The sequence below is a fragment of the Ambystoma mexicanum genome, chromosome 2p, assembly GCF_040938575.1.
Source record: "Ambystoma mexicanum isolate Mex_15411 chromosome 2p, UKY_AmexF1_1, whole genome shotgun sequence".
Classification (NCBI taxonomy): domain Eukaryota; kingdom Metazoa; phylum Chordata; class Amphibia; order Caudata; family Ambystomatidae; genus Ambystoma; species Ambystoma mexicanum.
This window is the reverse complement of record NC_090923.1, coordinates 801,005,289-801,028,991: the sequence shown is the minus strand read 5'-3', so window position 1 is coordinate 801,028,991 and position 23,703 is coordinate 801,005,289. Positions and strand designations below refer to the sequence as shown.

Sequence of the window (23,703 nt, the reverse complement as noted above, 5' to 3'; positions counted from 1 at the left end):
TTAAAAAGCAGCAGGCACAAAGCCGAACCCTGCGGGACCCCACACCTAGAGGGGGCGATCTATAAGGGGCAATAGAAACCATTTGAGCATGGTAAGTCAAAAAAGCACCAACCGCCCCAGTCTTGCCCGTGCTCTGCAGCCTGGATATAAGCCCATTATCAACGGTATCAAAGGCAGCAGAACGGTCCAATAAATTAAGACCTGCCGTACCGCCCCCATCCTTAACCCTCCAGTACTGCAACTAGGACGGACTCCGTCCCTATCAATGGGCGAAAACCCATTTGACATGGATCTAAAATGTCATTGCCCTCCAGAAAATATTTTAACTGGGGGTAACTACTGCTTCCATAACTTTCATTAGAAGAGAAATTGGATGGTAATTAGAAAAAACGGACACGTCCAATGAGGGTTTCTTTAATAGCTGATTCACTAAGGCCTTCTTCAAAATAGCTGGAATCTGTCCAAAGGCAAGCAAGGATTTAACAGCTTCTGAGATTACCTTGCAAATAGGAGCAGTTTTCAAACAGATGCAAAGGAATGTTGTCCAAATGTTATGTAGACTTCAAACCTGCCACCATCCGACTAATGTTAGAGGTATTAGTGGTTTCAAAGAAAGAAAAAGATTGAGCATCAACATTACTGGGTGATGGATGATCAGGAGGGATACAATATCTCCCTAGCACTTCGAGATGTTAGCCCTAATAGTCTCTATTTTATTTATAGAAAAAATTGAACAAATTGTTACGCAGTACCTGCAACCACAGGGCTATGGGGCCAAGCTGCTGTTAGAAAGTTCTTTCACTCTTTGAAATAGTTTTTGGGTGCATTAACTGCAGATTGAATAGAGGACATAAAGTACACCAATTTAGCCACCCTAAGTGCTTTGTGGTACAGAGCACGCTGTTTTTTAAACTCTTCTTGTAAGAGCAAGTCATAGTTGCTTCTCCACTTACGCTCCGCTTGATGAACCAGAAGACGAAATACATGGAGTTCTGCAGAAAACCACATAGCTGAAGGGGGCAAACTTGCCTAGTAATACATTGAACTAAATCATTTGCTGCTGCAGTACATGCTGTAGCAACCCTGGCAATGGCAGATGGCTCAGGAAAAGGTCCAACTTCAACAATCTGATCGTGGGAAATAATCTAGTTGCTCAGGTTGATTGGTTCATCTGACCTCCAGTTTCTCCGATGCATTTTAGTAGGAAGATTGGCCTTTTCAGAGTTCCCTAGGAGATGGAACTCAAAAGGAACCACATAGTGATCTGACCAAGTCCGTGAATTGCAGGGAAAGATAATAATTGTGCGGAATAATCATTGTGCGGAAGCAAATATAAGATCCAACATGTGCCATTTTACATGGGTAGTGCCCAACAGCTAATGGGCACTACCCATGTAAAATGGCACATGTTGGCTCTTATATTTGCTCTAATAGCAAATTATTCATGCCAGCTAGAAAAAAGGTAACAACCGAATTTGTTTCATCCTCGGCCCAGAGTTTAAAGACCCCTTGAACACCTACGTTTTTGTGATGCAAATCCAGTTCAGAAATACCATTTTCCGCCAATGTGCAGACTAAAAGAAGGGGGGCGATATACCATAAGAATATGCTACCCCTCCAACTGGATGCAGAGAGTCCCTATCCGCATGGAGACTGGCATAGCCAGGGGGGAGAGTCTGCATTAAGTCGAGGTCTGTCGGTGCAGAAAGCCACGTCTCGGTTGTAAATACAAAATCAGGGTCATGATTTCCAATAAATGTACACATTTTCAAATTATATGCAATCATATATTGCGTATCAATTAGGCACGCTTGAGGCTGGCTGCCTACCCGGAGACACAGCCAGAGAAGGGGCTTTCATATCAACCCCTCCTGTTGGAAAAATCGTGGTGCCAGGCGCCAAAGATAATTAGGTAGAACGTAATAAACCATTACCAGCCGCATGAGGCGCCTAGAGCACAGATGAGCGCAGACGGGCCAGACGTTGGACTGCCTTTTGGCGGCAATCGGTCTCCTCGCTCTCGGTGACGTCTATTAAATAGGCTAGGCAATGCATTGCAGAGACCAATCCCCAAAGGAGGTTGGAAGAAAAAGCAAAGAAACACTCTGCAGCAGCTTTGCATGCTTGTTGGAAAGTAAAGACGGCTGGGATTATAATGCTGGTACGGCCACCGGCCTCCCCCAGTTCCAGGCACACTTGGACCGCTGATGTGGCTACAAGGAGATCATATAATTAAAATAATGAGAACAGAGAAGTAAAGTGTCACAAAATATTAAAATTGTGCGTGTGTATTTAAATATTAAGAAACAAAGGTGTTCAGTCAAGCGCTAATGCGCCTAAAAGGAAAATTATTTATTTTTTAAAAGCGGTTAAATACAGTATAAACAAAAACCCACACCTTACGTGTGTATCTGCCTCACTCATGGCAGCCTGCAGGGCTTAAAATCCCAGAAATGACCAATCCCCAAAGGAGGTTGGAAGAAAAAACAAAAACACCCTGCAGCAGTTTTGTGTGCGTGTTACAATGTAAAGACAGCTGGGAGTATAATGCTGGTACGAGAGGTCGGCCAAGTCCAGGCCCACTTGGGACCGCTAAGGCGGTTACAAGCAGATCATATAATTAAAATAAGAGTAGAGAAGTAAAGTGTCACAAAATATTAAAATGATGCGTGTGTATTTAAATATTAAAAAACCAAGTTGTCCAGTCACCAGCTAAGCGCTAATGCGCCTAAAAGGAAAATAATGTATTTTAAAAAAACAGTAGGAACACAAACCCAAACCTTGTGTGTATCTGCCTCACTCGCGGCATCTCTAACTCATCCTCTGTCCATAGTTCCACTTCTGCAAAGCACAGACAGACCCCTTGAGTGCACTCCCTTGTCAGAGGTGAGGTCCCATGAAGAATCTTCCAGGGGAAGAAAATGAAAACGGGTCATGGGTGGTATGCTCGGGCTGCTCCATCGTCGACTACTTGGTTGACATCTTCCTCTTCGCCTATGTTGACAATTACAGCATCTAGAGCGTACCCTGCAACAAAACATTCTACGTCTGAGAAGCAACGCTCGTCCATGGCAACGACTAACCCATCCACTCCATCATCCCCTCATCGACTGGCCAGGGACGGCCTTGATCCACTTCGTTGATGGCGACTACCACCTCATCATTGACAAAATCCATCCCTTTGACAACGACCACCTCATCGACTGCCAAAGCCATTAGATCGAAAAAAAGCCCATCTCATCTGCTACCAAGACTTTGATCTCCCCAGCTATGACTCTTGAGACTGGTTGCAGGGGATAGAGACAGCCATTGTTCTCACTGGCCCCATATATCCCACCTGCCACCCCCTGCCCTCCTATGCCTCCCCCTGAGGAACTGTTTCAAAAGGCAGCTGAGTCGGACATGGACATCCAATAAGGATTTTTTCAGCACGCTGATGACGGGCGCATGCTCCCACCTCCTATTGTGCCGCCCCCACAGGGCATCCACTGGGCATTCTACTATGCATTTTACAGTTCAGCTGAAACACTCTTCAAGTGCAGGTGCCATGCAGGCACCAGTTCAAGCGCACACCCCTTCACGGCCAGTGCCAGTTTCTTCTCATGCAGGCTCAAGGGATTTGTCAATTGATATCTTGTCCTCCCTACAGACGCTAGTCTCTGAGCTTCAGCAACGTCTGCCCCCTCCTTCGTAACCTCTTTTTTTTCATGTTGAAGGAGGCCTTGTTTCTCCACTGCCTTCTGGACCCACCTTCTCAGGTTCCAGTCCTTTCCCCGCCAGCTAATGTCATGGGCACCGACACTGATGTTGATGATTATCCTATTGATGTCTCTCCACATACCTATCGACTGACTAATTTTATGACCTAGTGCCCGGTGATAGCGAGTTGGCGGACCTGCCTAGAAGAGACTACACTCCTGATGAAATTGTCTCCTTTCATGTGCTAATGTCTCAGGCAGTGAAACTGTTGAATCTGCCACCAGAAGTGCAGAAGAAGGAGGGTTTCCTTTATTTATCAAAGGGAGGAGTCAATCACTGTGCTGGATGATATTTGGGTGGATGGTCCACTGGTAATGAGGAATCCTTTGGTAAAGAAATATCACTTTGAGAAGAAGTACAATGCTCCAGATTATGCCCCTAAATTCTTTTGCACTCAGCCCAGCCTGTAATTTCAGCTGCTGCACAGAAATGCTCTGCCAATCCTCCTTCCCCTTATATGGTGCCTCCGGACAAAGACGGCAAAGAGCTGGACGCCTTTGGTAAATGTCTAATTTCCACGACTGCTACCGCTATCAAGGTGGCGAACTCTATGGCAAAATAACACCTACAAGTAGGACCATAAACATTAGGCTAACTAGAGTCTGCCCAGGCTCTGCATATTATAACACAAAAATGTAGGTTGGACGAGTGGAAGTTACTCAACCAACCTACGTAATTGATGATTTTTTAGTGGCTTTTTTTCAATCTACTTTTTTAGACAAGTGGCTCACCAACACTGACTAGGGAATTCTCCAGTGGGAGGTAGGGATAGAAAGAAACTCTCCCTGTCCTCCTTTGTTAGATAGAGTATCAATTTTTGATATGGTTGTGTGAGCATCCTCTGAGGATATGTGCGGATGGTTCTGGGAAGTTGCACGTTACAAAATCAAGTGTGGTGCTCTTGCCCATTTTTGTGTTATAAAACTCTGGCAATCCACGCCGCTACCACCGGGAGCTCTGGTTTAAACTGGGCCTGGTGCTGGTATTTCTACCTGATGACAAGCTGGAGAAAGTCCTTACTCTTTTGAGGGAAGACGAGGCAGCATCTGACCATGCCATTTCCATTGCTGTGGACATTGTGGACCCAGGATTTTGCCAGATAGGAAATAGAGCTGTACTGATCAGCCAAGGCTGACTTAAGGCCAACAACTTTTGGCCTGAAGTGCAGTCCAAGGTAGTGGACATGTTGTTCAACGGCATAGATCTGTGCAATAGGAAGGAGGTGGATGAGACCTTCCCAAGGCATCAAGGCAAACGCGGACACCGCTTTTTCCTTAGGGACCCTGCAACAACAATACCAGTGCTTTCGTTCAGGTAAATTCCGATTTTCCAGAACTTCGAATGATAACGGATTTTCCTATCGCCTGCAGACATTATGCTCCGACAACGTCCAGGAGGGTTACAAAAGAAGATCACAGGCCTATCGTGGGAACCAGCATCAACTAGGTTCTTCCTCCAGAAGCCAGGTTCCGAAACAAGCTTGACCAGGCCCCCCGCCCCAACCACCCACTAATACACCCCAGTAGGGGGTGGCTTACTAACTTTGTCGCTCAGTGGGAGTCCATCACCACCAACAAATGGGTGTTATCTATCATTTCACACGGCCACACTCTGGCGTTTGCTGGACCTATCTCAATTCCAAAGGCATGCTTTCATATTCCAATTCATCGGTAACACAGGTGTTTTCTTGGCTTCAGGGCTGCAGGAAACCACTACCAGTTCAAGACCTTACCCTTGGGCCTAAAATCAACACCAAGGGTGCTCAACAAATGTCTAGCTCTGGTCGCAGTCTACTTCCGTCGTTCAGGGATTCACATCTACCCATATCTAGATGACTGATTGGTACGAACCCCATCACTTCCACTATCGACAAAGCATACAAAGGAGACAATCCACTGCTTGGCACCAGTAGGTTTCTCAGTGAACTTTGCAAAGTCTTGCTTAAATTCATCTTTGAGCATGCTATTTTTGGGCTTGCGTCTTAACATGATCTTATGTCGCCATGCCCTCCGAGAAAAAAGTGTAGTCTATTCTGAAGAAGGTCCACCCACTGTCAAATCCATATGTGGCTTCAGGCTGCTCTCTCAAGTCCCTCCTGGAGATGATGTCCTCATGTATCCCATTGATCCCTCATTGCAGACTATGAATGAGACCAATTCAAGGAGTTCCTGGATGCCTGTGTTCTGGGCCCTGAAGTGTCTCAGGCCTCAACTGCCAAAACCGGGTGGTTTGCATTTTCATAGACAACATGAGCACCATGTTCTATATTCACAAGCAGGGTGCACCCCCCCGCCTGCCGATTCTGTCCGCAGTGACCCAGGTATTGTGGTCCTGGGTACTAACACACACTATTTTTCTGATTCCCTTTCATCTACCAGGGATCCACAACACAATAGCAGATTTTCTTAGCAGGGAGCGCCGATCCTACCAGGAATGGAAGCTTCTGCAAGACCATATTCTCTGCATCTTCTCCAGGTGGGGGTTTCCAAATGTCGATCTCTTTGTGACGGTGACGAATATGAAATGCACGACACTTGTGAGTAGGTTTCCGCAGATGGGGAGGCTGGGAGATGCATTCTTGTTCCTGTGGGAAGAACATTTTCTCTACGCTTTTCCCCCAATCCCACTTGCTCAGTATGCTCAAACAGCAGTGCAGGACAACCCTTTTAGCCCTGGGCTGGCCATGGCAAATTTGGTACTTGGCCCTCATCCCACGCTGAGTGGCTGCCCCATCAGGTTTTCTCCTCTCCAGAGACGGCAGATCCGTGTTGCACAACTACTCGCCACCCCTCAACTTGATTATTCCTACAGCTCTAGAGTTTGATACCATGACTCTTCCCCTGGACTGCTGGAAGATCTTAGCTACGGCCCAGGCACCATCTATTCTGTCTTGCTACAGGAGCAAGTTGAAATGCTTTGCTGTCCGGTATGCAAGTCGGAACCTCGACCTGTTTCACCTACAGGCTCTGGAGATCTTACGGTACCTACTGTCTTTGACCAATGCTGGTGTAGCACACTCTTCCATGAAGGTGCACTTGCCAGTTGTTTCACACTATACGCATTCTCCAATTGTGCCTTCTCTTTGGTCTCACAGATTAGTCAAGCAATTCCTTAAAGGACTGTTTTTCTCCTTACGTCCTGTCCGAGCTCAGCGTACTCCCCTGCAAGCTTAGGGGTCCCCTTTTTAAGCCTGTGCACACAGCCTCTTTTTGAAGTTTCTCTCTTGGAAGAAAGCCTTCCTAGTTGCCATTACCTCTGCCAGACGGGTGGGCGAACTGCAGGCTCTATTCTATAAGGCCTGCACTCAGGAATTCTGCAAATCATCACAATTATTTGTGGCTTTTCATCCTTTCGGCTAGGTCAACACCATTCCATTGCAAGATGGTTATCCGTGTGTATTTCACACAGTCATCGAGTGGCCAAGAGGCCCCTTATTGGCAGTCCAGAAGCACACTCAAGGACTGTGGCTTCTACAACGTTCCTTGTTTGGTGTTCTCCTCCTGAACATTTACAAGGCGGCCTTGTGGAGTTCTGGTCGATGGGCATTCCAAGGAGGAGTCCCGGGTCGGCACACCAGTGCTTTGCAACCTGTTTGCATGAAGTGTGCCTGTGTCCTTTTTGCTTGTATGTAGGTACTGCTTTGTAATCTTAATCAAACAACATGTGAATCTTTGAAAGATCCAATGTTGGAGAAGGAATAAGTTACTTACCTGTAACTCCTTTTCTCCAGCATTGCTATCTTTCAAGTTTCATGCAACCCTCCCACGAACCCCTCTTATTGCTCTTCATGTGAGCTGTCAAATCTGAAGATGGCCTCTAGGAGTGGAGCAAAGGGAGGCCTGTCTAATTGGCTTTGGGCAATGTGACCCAAAATGACTATAATGGATTACTAAAGTGACAAGCAGTTTAAAATCTTAAAGGTAAACTGCTGTAAGGGTGCAGAAATAAGGCTCAGACGCAATGGTGGCATATTTCGGGTATAGACTTTTATTGATCAAGAAAGGGTTGGGAAAAGGTCTCTGTCCCAAAAGCTAAGAGGGGTTTTCCTGCCTCAAAGAAAACTAGTGACAGTTCCAGGATGTCCAAAACTAAAGTGTCTGTTGCTGCTGTGTCTCAAAAGCCTACTTCTGTAGCTAACCCTATTAACTTAAATCAACTGTGCAAGGATGATCTCTTCCCAAAGTAAAGTGTTCATGGTAGTTCCAACCAACAGAAAGTTACCAGTCTCTCGGGTAATCAAAACAGATGAAATAAACAATGTTCACAAATATAAGATTCCAAGTCTAGGGTTGTGCTTCTTTCCCCTGGATTGCTTCTTCTTCTTCTACTTTCTTCCTTTTGGGTTTCTGAGCTCTGTATCCTTTTGGATAAATGTCAATAATCGATCCACAAGGATATGCTTCTCGGATTCACAGTTCTTTATCCCACCAACTTGGCAAACTCCCCACCAAGTGTAGGATTCCTTCTAATTAGGCCTTTTTAGTACCAGGGTTCTTAACACCCTTATTCTCAACCTCTCATGTGGGTGTGGGTCTTAGACTCACAATATTCTGACCGGCTTGGTTTGCACGCCTACCAAGCCACTGTCTTCTCATGTACTGTCTCTTTCTCTCACAGGGTCCCAGACGCTCTTATTCTTCATTACTTTAGACTTCTGTCTCTCATATGGGTCCATGTCCCAGACTTGAAATGTAGCGTTGTATCCGCCTGGTTTAATCCCCTGCCAAGCATACAACTCTTCATTGTTTCCCGCTTTTACAATTGGGGTCCCAGACACTCCTATTTTCTGCTTTTCATATGGGTGCCGGTCCCAGACTCGCAGCTTATTATCATATCTGCTTAGTTCACTCTCCTGCCAAACATACGATTCTTTCCTCTTTTGGTTATTATCAGTGTCCCCAACCGTCTTATATTTTGACTTCTATATGGGTGGGGGTGCAAGACTTGCAATATCTTCTGAGGATCCCAGACCCTCTAATTCCAGCTTCTGCTTTCACCTCCTTGCTTCCTCTGGCCTTTAGCACCTCTTGTGTAACCTGTATACCCGTGTATCTCTTCCGTGCAGGTACCAGTGTTTCCCGAGCAGCTGTATCCCTTCACGAGGCTCCGGTAGCGTTTAGGTAAGCGGCGGGGTCTACAGCAGCTCTGCAAACTTCTTGCACATCCTCTCCCTCTGGTACTTCACCGGGGCCCGGGGCTACGAGAGGTTCGACTCAGCAGCAGCCCAGGTAGTCCTTCCGCCCTGGACCACATTCGGGTTCTCCCTCTCCTCTCTACAAGACTTTGCTTTCAGCTAATGTCTGCTCGCCTGGTGTACGCCTCCTGCAGTTCCTCCTCGGAGGACATGTCTCCCCTAGTGTCCCAGCTGAGCTGTGTTTAAACTCCCTTGCTGAACTGCTGTATTGCTCTGGGCCAATCACATACTGTGAGAAGCTAGACCCCTTACTCTGCTTCTTTAGAGATCCTCAGACACCCGGTCATCATCATCTTCACAGTACTTGTTTTGAAACCATATGTAACATACTTGGCATTCTCAGGTATTTTTGTCTTGTTAAATATATTAGGTTCACTGACTTGACAATATAATACATTGGCTCTATTTAAAGAGGAGGAAGGAGTATTTGGTATTGAAGAAGGGTTTAGGTGTATTAAAGCGGTGGCATACCGCGTTCCCTGAGACTGGTCGTTCCAATTGCATAAATGGTCGTCAATCCCCATGTTATCCGCCTTTGCTGCACCACCGTCGGGGGCACTATTGTACTGTGTACACACTGCCCTGGCTCCATGGGAAGGTCTCCCCTTAGGGCAGGGAGTGCACAAATGGTTTTGCAAGAGGGCCACATGTACCCTACATGCTGCCTATAGTGGGCCGAAAAGTAAATGCTGGAGGAGCGGTAGGCGGGGAAGTGGCAAGACCGTTTTTCAACCCTCAATTTATATTAAACACATACATTTTTAGGTGTGCCAGTCTTTATTTGGATTTCAAATGTACATTTTGTACTACAGATTTTCCATTTTTATAATTAATTTCTTTCATAAGGATATATTGGCAATAGTGGACAAAGTAGACAAATCATTCAGGAGAAAAAACACTGCGCTCAAAAGTTTCACGCATTATGCCGCTTTAGATTTGCAAGGCACAAGCTCGTTATTTTGGACTGATATACTTTGCTGTTTGAGTTGGCATACTGTTGGGGGTATAGCCTTAGTTGAGTCAGGTTTCCACAAAAGGCAAAGGAGGTGCATCTTTTAACTGTGCATGTTTTAGCTTTATGATTGGGTTCACTCTTGAGTGTGACACTAAGCCCCATGACCCCCAGCCCCAACCGAACACTATGCCCCATTGCCACAATCCTGCAACTAAAAACTGTGCCCCATGGCCCGCACCCCCACACTATGCCCCATAGCTAACACCACACAACCAAACTCTGCCACATGGCCCCATCACCAACCAAACACTATGCCCGATGGCCACAATCCCACAACTAAAAACTGTGCCCCATGGCCCGCACCCCCACACTATGCCCCATGGCCACCACCCCCCAACCAAGCCCTATGCCCCATTGCCTCCACCCTCCAACCAAACACTATGCCCCATGGCCACAATCCCACAACTAAAAACTGTGCCCCATGGCCACCTCCCCCAACCAAACAATATGCCCCACACACCCCCAAACAGAGTGACCAGTGGATTGCATCAGCGCAAGAGCCTTTTCACAAAGACAGTGGGCTAAATAGCATTGGCATCAACAAATGAAACTGTCTGCATCCCGGTTTCACTACTAAGTGTGTGATCCTGGGCAAATTGTTTAATCGCACTGTGCCCATATCTGTAGTGATTCACTTCATAGCATATGTTAACATATCATGCTGTTATAAAAAACAAAATCCTAATGACTATAGAGTTGTTGCGTATATAATAATGGTGCAATTTAGGTATTATGCACCACAAAGTTATTTGCCACTTGGCTTACTTATGGCGACCTATTCTAAAGTCACTTTCATTGTACCAAAAACTGATGATGCTCCCTGCAATGTCCTTTTCTGTGAAGTCACTTCTGTTGGTGCAATACATATGCAAGCAGATATATCTATCAATTTTCACCAGAGATCATGCAATCAACCCATCCTTCAATATACATAGTCAAACAACATAATGCTGATGGTAAGCCATTTACAGCACAACGTCTTCTGGACCTCAAATAGTTATTTCTTGATATTTTCTTTTGAGATGTTAGAATAAGATTTTCTGGAGAAAATGTATACGTTTCCTCTACTTTGATCATTTAATGATCGTCAAATATGTTTTCTGACCACTCTTAATTTGTATTACAAATGTGCACTTTATGACAAAATGCCTATTCTTCGATGTCCATTTTGCCAAAATATGAGCAATAATGCGTTCTGACCAGCACCTGTTGCACTGCAGCTAGCGTGGCAAAGCTGAAATGCCTTTCGGCAACAATCCATGCCACGCCAGCTGCAGTGCTGGCCCTCTATTGGTGGAGCACATGCTCTACGTGGCTCGCATGAGTCGCGTAGTAAATGCAGTCCACCAGTAGAGGGTCAGCAATTCCCGGCCCGACAAGTAAACAAATACTTTTCAGAGGACGGCCGTAGCTGTTTGCGGGCCGCCCTCGGTTAGGAAAGTCTTTTATCCTGGCGGGCCGGGAAAATCAACATGCCGGGCCGCACCTGGCACGCGGGCCGCATGTTGTGCACCCGTACCGTAGGGGAAAAGGGACGACATCCTCAGATTTGTCACACTGCTTTAACGTTACTGAGGATTCCCAACCTTACAGAATATTCAAACAGCATGTCAATCTATGAAAGATACCAATGTTGGAGAACAGGAGTTACAGTTAAGTAACCTATTCCTTTTTATTCACAATGAAGTCATTTACTGTGCACATGATTGGCAGGGCCTGAGCAGGTGTACCAAAGAGATCAAAAACATAGCTTGTCTTTATTTATTTGGAAAACATTCAAGCATATTCAAAGTTTACATTACTTTGGCATAAGTGTCTAGGAACTTATTTCTGTAAAATGTCATTAAGTCTTGCACAAAGACTGATGTTTTACCAAGGTGTTAATAACTATGCCCATCTTGCAGAAGTCGATTTTTGTGAATATTCTATTATAGAATGGAAAAAGTAAATAGGCATTTTTTTCTAAACTGAACCTGTACTTCTTACACTTTCATAATGTTTTTGGACCACTAAAGGTTATTTGTGTTTTATTTAACACTGCATGCTTGAAACATAACACACTTTATAAAAGTTCTCAGCCACGCAAACTCATTCACTCAAAAGCTTGTTTCAGTTCTTCTCTTAATTTCAGTGAGAATTTCCAAAACACAAGATAATGCAAGGCAAGTGCATCATCCATAGTAAATATTTGCGATAGCTCGCTATTTTGTGATTTGGTCATCTTACATTTTCTTTTCTTTTTTTTATTACAGTAATTTGAATTCAAGACAAGGCTTTACACCACAGAAGTATCCTGAAAAAATGTCAAAAAAATCTCCAGTGTCTGACTTTTCAGGTTCCAATCATATGCCCCAGTCCAGCTCCTTCCAGCTGTCTAGCTCGGTCCCCAAGTCTTTTTACTCAAAGCAGATGATGAGAAATAAACAGTCCACAGGATGGAAGAGAACTGATGAGACCCCAACTAGGCCAGGAGCATCAACAGACCCAAAAAAGTAAGGATGCCTATTTGTTTCATTAATTTTCTGACAGCTGAAACTAAGTAACAGTGCTCCATTAGGCTTTTGATTGCTTTGGCAGTTGATTGAATTCGACAGAGGGTTTGTCGGCATCTGCTGGGTCTTTGTAAGGTGTATCTTGTAGTCCGGTAGCTGGGTGACTGCCACATTATTTGAAATCACAAATGATTACTCTAGGCAGTAAAAATAAATTTGATTTGTCTTTGTCAAATAATCTAGCTAACAACCAACTAGAGGCCTGTAGAACATGTTTGAAGCAAATGTGATAGATCCAATGGAGTCATGGATTCCCCAGCGGTGACCTCCTCCCATGTGACATGGGGACGGCAGCCGATTCCTGACGCTGGGGGTGGTTTTCTAAGGGAGGATCACATGGGAGGAGACCACTACCGGGGAGATGTTTTGGCTCCATTGGTCGAGATGCAGTAATTCCCCCCTTCCCATGAAGAAGACCCTCTGATACCCGATTTTTCCAAGGGCCTACTGTCATTCTAGCCAGGCCTCCACCATTTGCTCAAACACCCATTTCGAGGGGATTGTGTCCTCCGACGTATTCCATATCTTTGACAGTAATCACCACAGCTTTGCTGCTTGGGAACATTTTCGGCGTCTGCGTCCTATGTCGATGCGCCGTCCCCGAGGACCTCCTCCGACGGCCGACGTCACCCGATGTGATAAGTAGGATGCACGACGCCCGTAGCCTCAGTTCTGTTTTTTCCGCAAACGTGTTTGCTTTGTGAATCTCGGCACGCCTCGACTCTTTGGAGTTTCTGTTGTAATCTTCTCGGTTCTTTGAATCTGTTCGGTTTTGTGAAAAAGCCTGTTCGTGACGATGTCTACCTCGTCTTCAACCCCGCGTCCGGGCTTCAAAAAATGCGGGGACTGTGGTTCCAAGATGTTGGTAATGGACTTGCACGACGTCTGCCTCTGGTGCCTCGGGGAGGCCCACAACACAGACGACTGTGTCGACTGCCAGTCGCTCAAGGCCAAGGCCTTGCGGCAGTGCAAGAAGAAGTTGTCGGTAGGTAGGGTGTCTAATCCCCAGAAGCCAAGTCTGCCGGGCTTTTGACAGATGATTCGAGAGGCGACTCTCTGCGTCGTCGTCGGAGGTCCAGTGGGTCTCCTTCCAGGAGTCGGTCTCGCCACTCCTCTGCCACTTCGAGGCATTCCCGGAAGCACCGGCATCAGTCGCCTTCCCCGTCCTCTTCCGAGGACTCCGCCCGTCGGCGGGTCGCTTATCCCACCATGCAAGCGACACCGGAGGAATGGGCTTCCTTCGGGAAGAAGATGTTAACGATTCTTGAATCGCAGGGCACTGGTTCGTCCGCGTCTCCGAGTGGGGTCGGTCATGATCGGTCGAGAGACACCGCTCGCAAGCCTTCGGGCTCAGGTGGTCGGCACGATTCGCGGGAGAGGTCCCGCTCGGACAAGGGTAACCGTTCTCGCCATGCCCGCTCCAGGTCCCGGTCCTCGACGCGCTCGAGACCGTGTGATCCTGTGCAGTCTTCGAGGAAGACGTCGACGCCTGTGGCGCCGAGGTCGTCGACGGCCTCTCTCGAGGCTCCACCTCCGAGGGGGTCGTCGACACGGTCGGCGCCTAGGTCATCGAAGGACACGCTCGGAGCTCTGGCTTCGAGGCCTGTGTCGACGCCATCGATGCTGGCGGCGCTGCGGCTGACGTCGACGGCGATTTTCCCGGCGCAGATTCGTTCGGTGCCCTCGACGCCTTTCGAAGCAGTGGTGTCGGAGGGGCCCCGTGGCACGGGGGAAGCCCCTAGAAAGGCTCCGGCTAAGGTCAGGCATAGCTTTGGTCCCCAGGTGTCTTCCTCTCACGGCCTGGAGTACATTTCAGATGTTGATGAGGGCTCTGATGAGGGCTTGGTTCCGGTTACGGTGCCAGATGAGCTTCTCTCTGGCCATAGCCAATTCGAAGATCTGAGATACCTCTCCGGAGTTGGAGTTTTGTAGGCCTCAGCCTGGCACTCATGCTGATTCTTCGTACCGGCGCTTTATGTCTCGGGTCACCGAGTACTTGGGATGGTCGGCTCCCCCAGGGAAGTTTGTTCTGGATGATCTTATGGACATCCTCGATCTTGGTCTCCCCACTGACCCGGTACTGCCGTTTCATATGGCTCTACAGAGAAGGGTGGTGGCGGCTTGGACTGCTCCGGAGAGTCTCCCGGCAGGGGGCAAGTCTTTGTCGCGAAAATGCCGTACAGCCAGTAGCGACCCCTGCTACTTGTCCAGGCACCCAACTCCAGAGTGTTTGGTGGTGCAGGTGGCTACGGCCCCAGCAAAGCAGGCATCGTATCCTACCATCCCTCCGGATAGGGACGACAAACGTTTTGATGGCTGGGCGAAGAAAGTGTTTTCTTCAGGGGGTCAGGCGCTCCAGGCGGCCAACGCCGTACGTGCCTTGTCTCGTTTCACACACACTCTGTGGAACTGTTGCATTAGCGGCTGAACATATTCCCGAAGGGGACGAACGGGATGGTTTCCTTGCTATGGTCCAGGATGGCAACGATGCCATGTGTGAGGCCGTTCAGTCGGGTTTGGACATGGCAGATTGTGTCAGCCGGTCCATGGCGGCGAGCACCGTAATACGCAGGTTTGCATTGTTGCGGAAGTCGGGGTTCGCTCCTAATGTGCAGTCCCGGCTCCTCAACATGCCCTTTGATGGTGAACATCTTTTTGGCAGCAGACCTCCAAAGCTGCAGCGAAGTCGTTGGGCACTGCAGTTCGACAACCTCCGCCTTTTCGTCCTAGGGGACAACAATGGAGGGGAGGTTCCTTTCGTTATTACTCATCCTTCAGTAAAGCGAAAGAAGCTGTCAGTCAAAGAGGCTACCAGAGGTGGAAAACAGGGTACTCGAGGAGCCAAAGCCCCTCGGGCAGTTGCCTCTTTGCCCTCAGGCAATGCCGCAGCCGCTACCACTCAGTCATGAGGCCATGTCCCATGGTTTGCCGGTTGGGGGAAGGCTGGCGCAGCATCTTGTAGAGTGGCATGCCATTACTTCAGATGTGTGGGTTCTGGAGATCATAACCCACGGCTACTGTCTTCCCTTTCGGCAGAGGCCTCACGACAATCCACCTGGGAACCTCTCTTTGAAGAGTCCGGATCCGCTCATTGCACAGGAAATTCAAGCCCTGCTGGAGAAAGGCTCCATAGAACTGGTACCTGTAGCGGAGAGGAACAAGGGATGGTATTCCCCTTATTTTTTTGATTTTGAAAGAAGACGGGGGATTGAGACCCATCATGGACTTGCGCGGTTTGAACAAACTCCTCCGAAGGACAGGTTCAAGATGGTTACTCTCGTCCTCCAGGCCCTTCAACTTCAGGACTGGTTGGTGTCTCTCGACTTCAAGGACGCTTACTTCCATGTGCTGATCCATCCCAAGCACAAGAAGTACCTGAGGTTCGCGGTTGGCGACTCGCACTTTCAGTTTTGGGTCCTGCCGTTCGGATTAACCTCCGCCCGAGGGTTTTCACCAAGCTCATGGTGGTGGTGGCAGCGCATCTCAGGAAAGGGGGGATTCACGTCTACCCCTACCTGGACGATTGATTGATCAGGGGGAGCTCTCCAGAGCAAGTCCTGGATCATCTGTCCGTCACCTGCCACTCCCTTCACAAGCTGGCTTCTCCCTCAATTTAAAGAAGTCCCATTTGACGCCAACACAGCGGCTCCAGTACATCGGAGCAGTGCTCGACACATCCCTCGGGCTGTGTTTTCCTCCCCAGGTGAGGGCTCTTCACATTCAGCAGATGGTGCAAAAGTTTCAACTTATCCAGACGCTCCCGGCGTTTGAGTTCTTGAGGTTGCTCGGCCTCATGGCATCCTGCATTCTTCTGGTGCCAGAGACTCGTCTGCGGATGAGATCTTTGCAGTGGGCACTCAAGATGCAGTGGTCTCAATCTTCCGGCAGGATTTCAGACCCTGTTCAGGTACCGCCCTTGGTCGCCCAGGACCTTCTGCGGTGGGCCGTCGAAGGCAATCTGATGAAGGGGGCTCAGTTTTAGCTTCCCTGGCCGGAGGTGATGATCGTGACGGACGCATCCCTCACGGGATGGGGAGCTCATGCCAACGATTTGACAGTCAGCGGTCGTTGGTCTCCGTCGGAGTCCAGACTCCATATCAATCTGTTGGAGCGGAGGGCCGTCAGGCTGGCCCTGAAGGCTTTTCTGCCGACTGTGCGAGGAAAGAGTGTCCTGATCCTGACGGACAATGCGGTGGCCATGCACTACCTAAACAAAAAGGGGGGGGGGGGCTGGGTCACTTCCTCTGTGCAGGGAGGCGATGCAGCTAGAGTTCCAGCAGGAAGTTTCGATCTCGGCTGTTCATCTGGCCGGAGACGACAACGAGACGGCGGATGCTCTGAGCAGGCAGAGCACGATCTCTCACGAGTGGGAGCTGGCTCAGGAGATTCTCCTGGAGATCTTCGCCCTTTGGGGGACCCCTCAAGTGGATCTCCTCGCCTCCAGTGTCAACCGGAAGTGCGGAAGGTTCTGCTTGCGGGAATTTCCTCCAAAAGGAGCCTTAGGAGATGCGTTCGTGGTGGAGTGGTCATTCCCACTGCTGTACGCGTTTCCTCCAGTCCCCGTCATCCCGCAAGTATTGCAGAGGTTACGGAGGTTCGGTTCCCGGATGATCCTCATTGCTCCGGCGTGGGCCCGGAGGACGTGGTACCCGGACCTTCTCGACTTGTCCATCTGCCCTCCACGTCGTCTTCCCTACCGAGACAATCTGCTCTCACGTGAGGGGGGGTCAGGTTCTCCATCCAGAGGTCAGATCCCTCAACCTTCACGCTTGGCTTCTGAAAGGTTGAGGTATAATGATTGGGACCTCCCTGAAGACGTGTTGGAGGTGTTGCTCTCGGCCAGATGGCCGGCAACAAAGTCTCTGTACCGTTGCCGTTGGCGTAAATTCTGCGACTGGTGCAGAGTTAAGAATGGGGATCCTTTTGAATATGACATTCCCATGGTTCTGTCTTTTTTGCTTTCTTTGGCCCACAGGGTCTTGCAAGTGGGTACCATTAAAGGTTACCTGGCGGCGCTGTCCATATTTAAGCACTCGTCTGAAGAATGTTCCTGTTTTAAGATTCCTTTAATTTCTCTGTTTTTTTAAAGGGCTCACTAATGTGTTCCCTCTGTCACCTTTTCTGGTGCCCGGTTGGGATTTGAATCTTGTTCTTAAGTTTCTTATGGGTGCTCCGTTTGAGCCTTTGCATTCTTGCCCTTTGAGACTGTTAACTCTTAAAACTGTGTTTTTGGTTGCGCTTACTTCAGCTCGCAGAGTGAGTGAGTTACAGGCACTTTCAGTTAAGCCACCCTTCACTGTGTTTCATAAGGACAGGGTGGTCCTTCGAGTTCGTCCTTCCTTTCTTCCGAAGGTGGTTTCGGAATTTCATTTGGTCCAGAAGGTTGTTCTTCTGGCATTCTATCCTCCTCCGCATCCTGGTAAGGAAGAGGAGAGGCTCCATAGGCTTGATCCTAGGAGAGCGTTGAGCTTTTATATTTCACGCATGTCCCGGATCAGGGTGGACGATCAACTCTTCATTGGTTATGCTGGAAAGCGTTTTGGGACAAGCTGTGACGAAACAGACTTTGTCTCGTTGGATTATTTTGGCTATCTCTGAGTGTTACCGCTTTGCGGGAAAGGACCCACCGGCTGGCTTGCGGGCCCATTCTACCAGGGGTATGGCTGCATCTACTGCCCTACAGAGGGGTGTTCCTATTCTTCTGTACATACTTTTGTACGTCACTACTCCCTCTATTCCATCCGAGGACAGGATCTGGCCTTTGGCAAGGCAGTCCTTTATTCCGCAATTTGATTGAGCATGCTAAATTTGTGTTCTAAATTATTTTCTCACCTCCTTGCTTTGGTACTGCTTTGGGAGTCTGTCAAAGATATGGAATACGTCGGAGGACCCAATCCCCTCGAAGAACAAGTTACTCTCTTACCTGGTAACGTTCTTTCGATGGGATGGTCCGACGACGTATTCCATATCGCTCCCTCCCTACCTTCCCTGCTGCAGAATTTCTTATGCGATTGCAGCTTATGTTTCCGCAAGGCCTTGTGTGTCTGACTGGCAGAAGACTGGTGGCACACGTTATGGGGGAAAAAACTACACCTGAGGCTACGGGCGTCGTGCGTCCTACTTATCACATCGGGTGACATCGGCCGTCGGAGGAGGTCCTCGGGGACGGCGCATCGACGTCATCGATGTAGGACGCAGACGCCGAAAATTTTCCGAAGCAGCACAGCTGTGGTGATTACTGTCAAAGATATGGTATACGTCGTCGGACCATCCCATCGAAAGAACGTTACCAGGTAAGAGAGTAACTTGTTCAACTCATTCACATCACCTTCTGTATTTATTATGCCTTATTGTAAACATCCTGAGAAAAACCATGTTGAGAAATGGAAGCCCAATGACATCCATGGATTCCAACTCCCATAATCATTCAGGTACTGAGACAAGGAGGAGTATGAGAGAGTTTGTACAAAGTGACAGGAACCAAGTACAATGTGCAGGCTAGTTGTTTTTCAAAGACTACAGTGCAGATGAAATTTAAAGATGGTGACCGCACTAAGAAGACGAGCAGTGCAGGAGAGGACGGTAAACTCCAAGCGGAGGCTCGTGAATGCGAGACACACAGAGAAGGTTACCGGGACAGAAGGAGGGACGCCGCAGACAAGCAGGAAAAGCTGTGGAGACATGATGAGCTGCACAGACGCTCCTGGGTGTCAGGCCGCTTGTGGAAGCAGCGTTTGACAGTGCAGACCGAGAGAGGAAGCCAGCGTGTGACTGCAGAGCCACATAGAATGCTGGCGAGACCTCTGCTGATTCCAGGTTGGAAAGCGAATGAAGCAGCTGTTCCACCAAGATGTGGGCAGAGTCAGAGTCTTACAGAAAGTCTATTGCAAAACGTGTGATTGAAACAAGAACTTTGTGAGCATAGTGAAGAAACAAAGGAACTGTTAAAGTGGAACCTTTGCCATCCTATTTAAGAAACCAGGGAAAGGGAACCACCATCTGATTCCAAGGGTCGTCATTATTACATTTTGCTTTTGGGATATTTTAGCTTACATCAACAAAAAAGGCATTTCCTTGTCCCCTTTGTTGTTTTGTTTTAGTGAGAGTGTCAGGTTAGGATGTTTTGGACTCAAGGACGGCTTTTCAGTTACTGATTTCCTGACATAAACTGATCCTTAGTTTTGATTTTTAGGTAGAGAAATTCCTCTTAGAATAGGGCCAGTTAGGCAGTTTTCCAACCTATATTTATTTTAATTCATGTCTTTACTAGAGAATATGATTATCGTGTATCCGACTCTTATTTCTGACACCTCACACAAGCTACCCATTATATTACTACAAGCAATGTAATTTCTCTGAACAAGGATCAAAGTTGCTGGGATGTATTAAGAGCCTGCTGTGGTAGTTTAGAAGAAGGTTGCAGACACATTTTCCATTGTAAAGGATGTTTATTGAAATAATGGAGAAAATGCCTAGCTTTCCTTATCTAAGGACTTGCCTACCTAACACAACTAAACTAAGGTGCTCGTTGTTTGGTCGAAAGTCCAAAGTAATTCTGTCCTCAGTCCAAAAGCTAATTCTTACTGACTGTACAACTTGTACCAAAGAACTAAAGACCAGGAGAATGACCCCCCCCTCCTCCTGGTGGTTGTTTTGCCAGCAAGTACTTCACAATATGTGATTTTTAAATAGCTTCTTGCTATTTCCTGGACCAGTTTGTTCAGTTCTTTCACAGGGTTTTTCCACCTCTTTCTTTAGTTCTGTTTGAACCTTCAAGTTCCTCTCTGTTTCTTGATTACTACTTGTTATCCTTTGATATATTTGTCTTCACACTTGGATCTGTATAATGTACCCAGTGACCTGTTTCACTCCCGCTCTATATTTTCCATTCAAATTGATAAATTAGCTGAGTTCCTGAACAGGTTTCACTCTTCTTATTGTTTCTGCAATCACTGAGACGTGCATATTGCTCCCCTTTGTGATTCTCACTCTTCTTAATGTCTTCACATTCCCTGGGAAGATTAGGCTGAGTCCCTTTGTGGCTCACTATTTTGACTGTATTCAAATTCAGTAGGGGCTGCGTTACTAGTTGGCACTTGTCTTTGTCGTTCCTGCGTAGTTCATCAGAATGGCTCTGTCTGTCGCTTAGTTTCCTTGTTCCGACATGCCTCCGTTTCTTTCTTCCCCGGTGGTCTCGGTGTGGAAAGATGTTGCTTTTCCTTTTCCTTCCCAGGCACCACCATGTAATCTCTCTTCTTCTCTCTCTTTCTCTCTCTTTCTCTCCCCACTTGTGACTTGGTCGCTGACCAGCCACGGCTTTGTCTCTCTATGCTTGGTTCTGCACTGTCCCTGCAGGAACTGTTACTGGACTGGCAAGCATCCTCGGTCCAGCGCCTCGCACAGTTTAGCTCGGTGACTGCTAGCTTCTTGCTGCATGCTCGCGTTGAAAAGAGTGTTCCTGCCCGCTGTTTAGAAAGTCCTGGGTCTCTCTCTGGCTCCTCCGGATCTATGTGATCCGACCGCGGCTGATTTTCCCGCGGCCGGAAAGTTTGCATGGCAAATGTGCGAAACGCCAAAGTTGCCACATTTCCCATGAGAACACACATACACAACCCCTAAATACCCATACCCATACCCACACCCACGACACCCCCCCCCACCCACACCCCCAATATAAACATACCCTATTTACCTTTTGCTTCACGCTTAGTCCCTGCGGCGCCAGTTCCCTTTCACTTCCGTGACCGGGAACCAGTGCCGCAGGATCCTTTTCTTTTGTTAATTGTTTTTTTTTGTGGGGGCTGCAGGGGTTTCCCCCGCAGTCTTTTTTTTGTTAATACTTACCTACAATGCAACCACCAAAGGTTTGAACTTTTGGTGGTAGCATTTTTGGGATTTATTTGTACATGTGACCGTTTGGATATGGTCAAATCGTACAATACCGGCTCCTCCTCCTTTTATGGCGCTGCTCTGGTGCTCCCCAGTTTCCAGTAGCAGTCCTTTCTTTGTGTCAGAATTGCGTTCATAACTCCTTTGCGTTTCTTCGTCCCGCTGCCAGGCAATTTTGTATTCTTCTTTACTCCTAGATTTGTACTCGTGTCAGTTTCATATGAATATTTATCTTCTGCAAAGGTGTTGCAGTAACAGATGTAGGAGGATTCTGGTTTTCTGGAGACTGATATAGCCTTGGGTTGTTTTTGAGTGGAATGAAAAGGGAGTTCCTCATCTGAACGGGAGTCATTTTTATCAGGATGGGAGTCTCTCCCTGTGAGGTCCTGCTTACTGCCACCCCTAGGGGGAATGGTCAGTTTCGGCCTCACCTCCCTAGCCTTGAAAGGAAAGGCTCCTTCTTGGGGAGAAGTGACTGAATTCCTTGATTCGTCACACTGCTAAAAACCTAGAAAAACCTTGTTTGTTTGACACCTAACAGCTACCACAAGCTAATTTTGACACCTCAGGCCAAATAACATTCCTAAGCAAATTAATCTGTGTGTGCTGGGAATGTACATAATGGTGCATTAAGGCATATCTTAGACATTTTCACATATGATGGGCAATTTATAGTTTGCATCTCAAGTGGAAGATGGATTTGAAACACGCTGCGTAGTAGATTCTCGATTCAGAGCTAGCGCCTGCTTCTCCAGCATTGGATCTTTCATGGATTCACATACTCATGAATATTCTGTGTCGTCAGGCTGGGAATCCTTTGTAATAATAAAGCAGTTTTGCTTTAATGTTAAAAAAACTGCTTGATAATTGTATAGCCTATTGCTGTCACTTTGGGGCATACTTTCCCAGCCAATCTCGGTGGTCCTCCTTAGCTCCAGCCCTGGCCATCTACCGATTTTTACTGCACGTTTGTGTTTTTGGGAGTCCTTGTTGCGCTCATTGAAATGTCAATGTTTTTAGACTTTTTCGAAAATGTTTTAATATTTCTTTTCTTCATCTTCGGTCATGGCTGTGACTGCCGGTAGCAGGGATCTCCATGCAGGCATGGCAGACACCAGTAAGACCAGCCTTTTCAGGCCCTGCTTTAAGTGTCTCCTCTAGAACATTTCTGTGGACGTTTGACACAAGAAATGTATCTATTATCTGCAACCCGCACAAGGTGGATGACTGCTCCATTTGCCAAGCCTCCTTCACGAAAATTCGGAAGGATGGCAATTGAAGTTTGGTGGCTTGGCTGGAAAAGTGTGCCAATGCCTCTGAACTCTGCAGCTGTTTGAAGTTATGCCTCTGCCAGGGTTGGCAGACCTGTCAATCACACTCCCTCTATAAAGAGGTTGAGATCCCATGAGGACACATCCCGGGGGAAGAAACCTAAAAGGGGCATCAGCCGCTGGTTTTGACTGCCTCCCTGTCGATGGCAGTGGCCGATCTCGTCGACCACTGCAACGTTTACAATAACGACTATGGCGGCTACAAAACACTCGTCCCACTCTTCAGAGATGAGGGTTCCATTGATGACCACAACTACCCCGTCAACGAGCCACAGGCAAGCATCGTCATCAACGCTGATTACTTTGTCCCTGACCTCGTCAACGACGGTCCTGTCGATAGTTTATCGACAAAAATCTGCCACCTTATCGACTGCTTAATTGAGCAATACAGAGGATTTCTCTGCCTCCATGGCTGACATCTGCACCATTGTTGTGTATGGCACTGCTGTCGACTCCACAAACACCAGTGTTCACTTTATTTTCTAGACGCACGAGTGTGCGATACCCCCACTTCTCTCTTACCTACCAGGGCTGAGTAAGACCAAATCACTCTTCAACGTGGTGCCAGAGAAACCTCCTACCCAGTTGATGCATGAGAGTGTGTTCTCAGGAGATGAAGAGCCTCTGGAGACTTATTCAATTGGATTGTGTCCTCCCCCATATTCCTCATCTTTGGATATCTTCCCTCCCAGCAGCTTTGGAAAAACTAAATTAGTCCGAGGGTGCTGTGTGTTGATGTGGTCGACTCAATGTCCATCGAGGGCTTCCATCTGAAGGTCGACGTCATCAGAGGTGCAAATAGCACGTACAGTGCCCGTTAGCTTCATTTCCTTTTTTCCGCGATAGCTTACACTTTGAAGATTATGGTTCGTTTTCCGTTTCCTCACAAAATGGCGACATTCGAGTAAAATGGCCTCTTCATCAACTTCATCAACCCACGAAGACCGGATTTAAGAAGTGCCA

General features: G+C 47.6%; 1 protein-coding gene across 5 annotated transcripts in view; it reads left to right on the top strand.

Moving 5' to 3' along the window:
• Nucleotides 1–23,703, top strand: part of SIPA1L3 (signal induced proliferation associated 1 like 3) — a 1,632,279-nt gene that overhangs the window by 1,320,195 nt on the left and 288,381 nt on the right. For all 5 annotated transcript variants that reach the window (XM_069644476.1, XM_069644475.1, XM_069644474.1 and 2 more), the window contains one exon: nt 12,221–12,460. In XM_069644476.1, the coding sequence (XP_069500577.1) occupies nt 12,221–12,460 (240 nt within the window). The remainder of the gene's footprint in view (nt 1–12,220; nt 12,461–23,703) is intronic.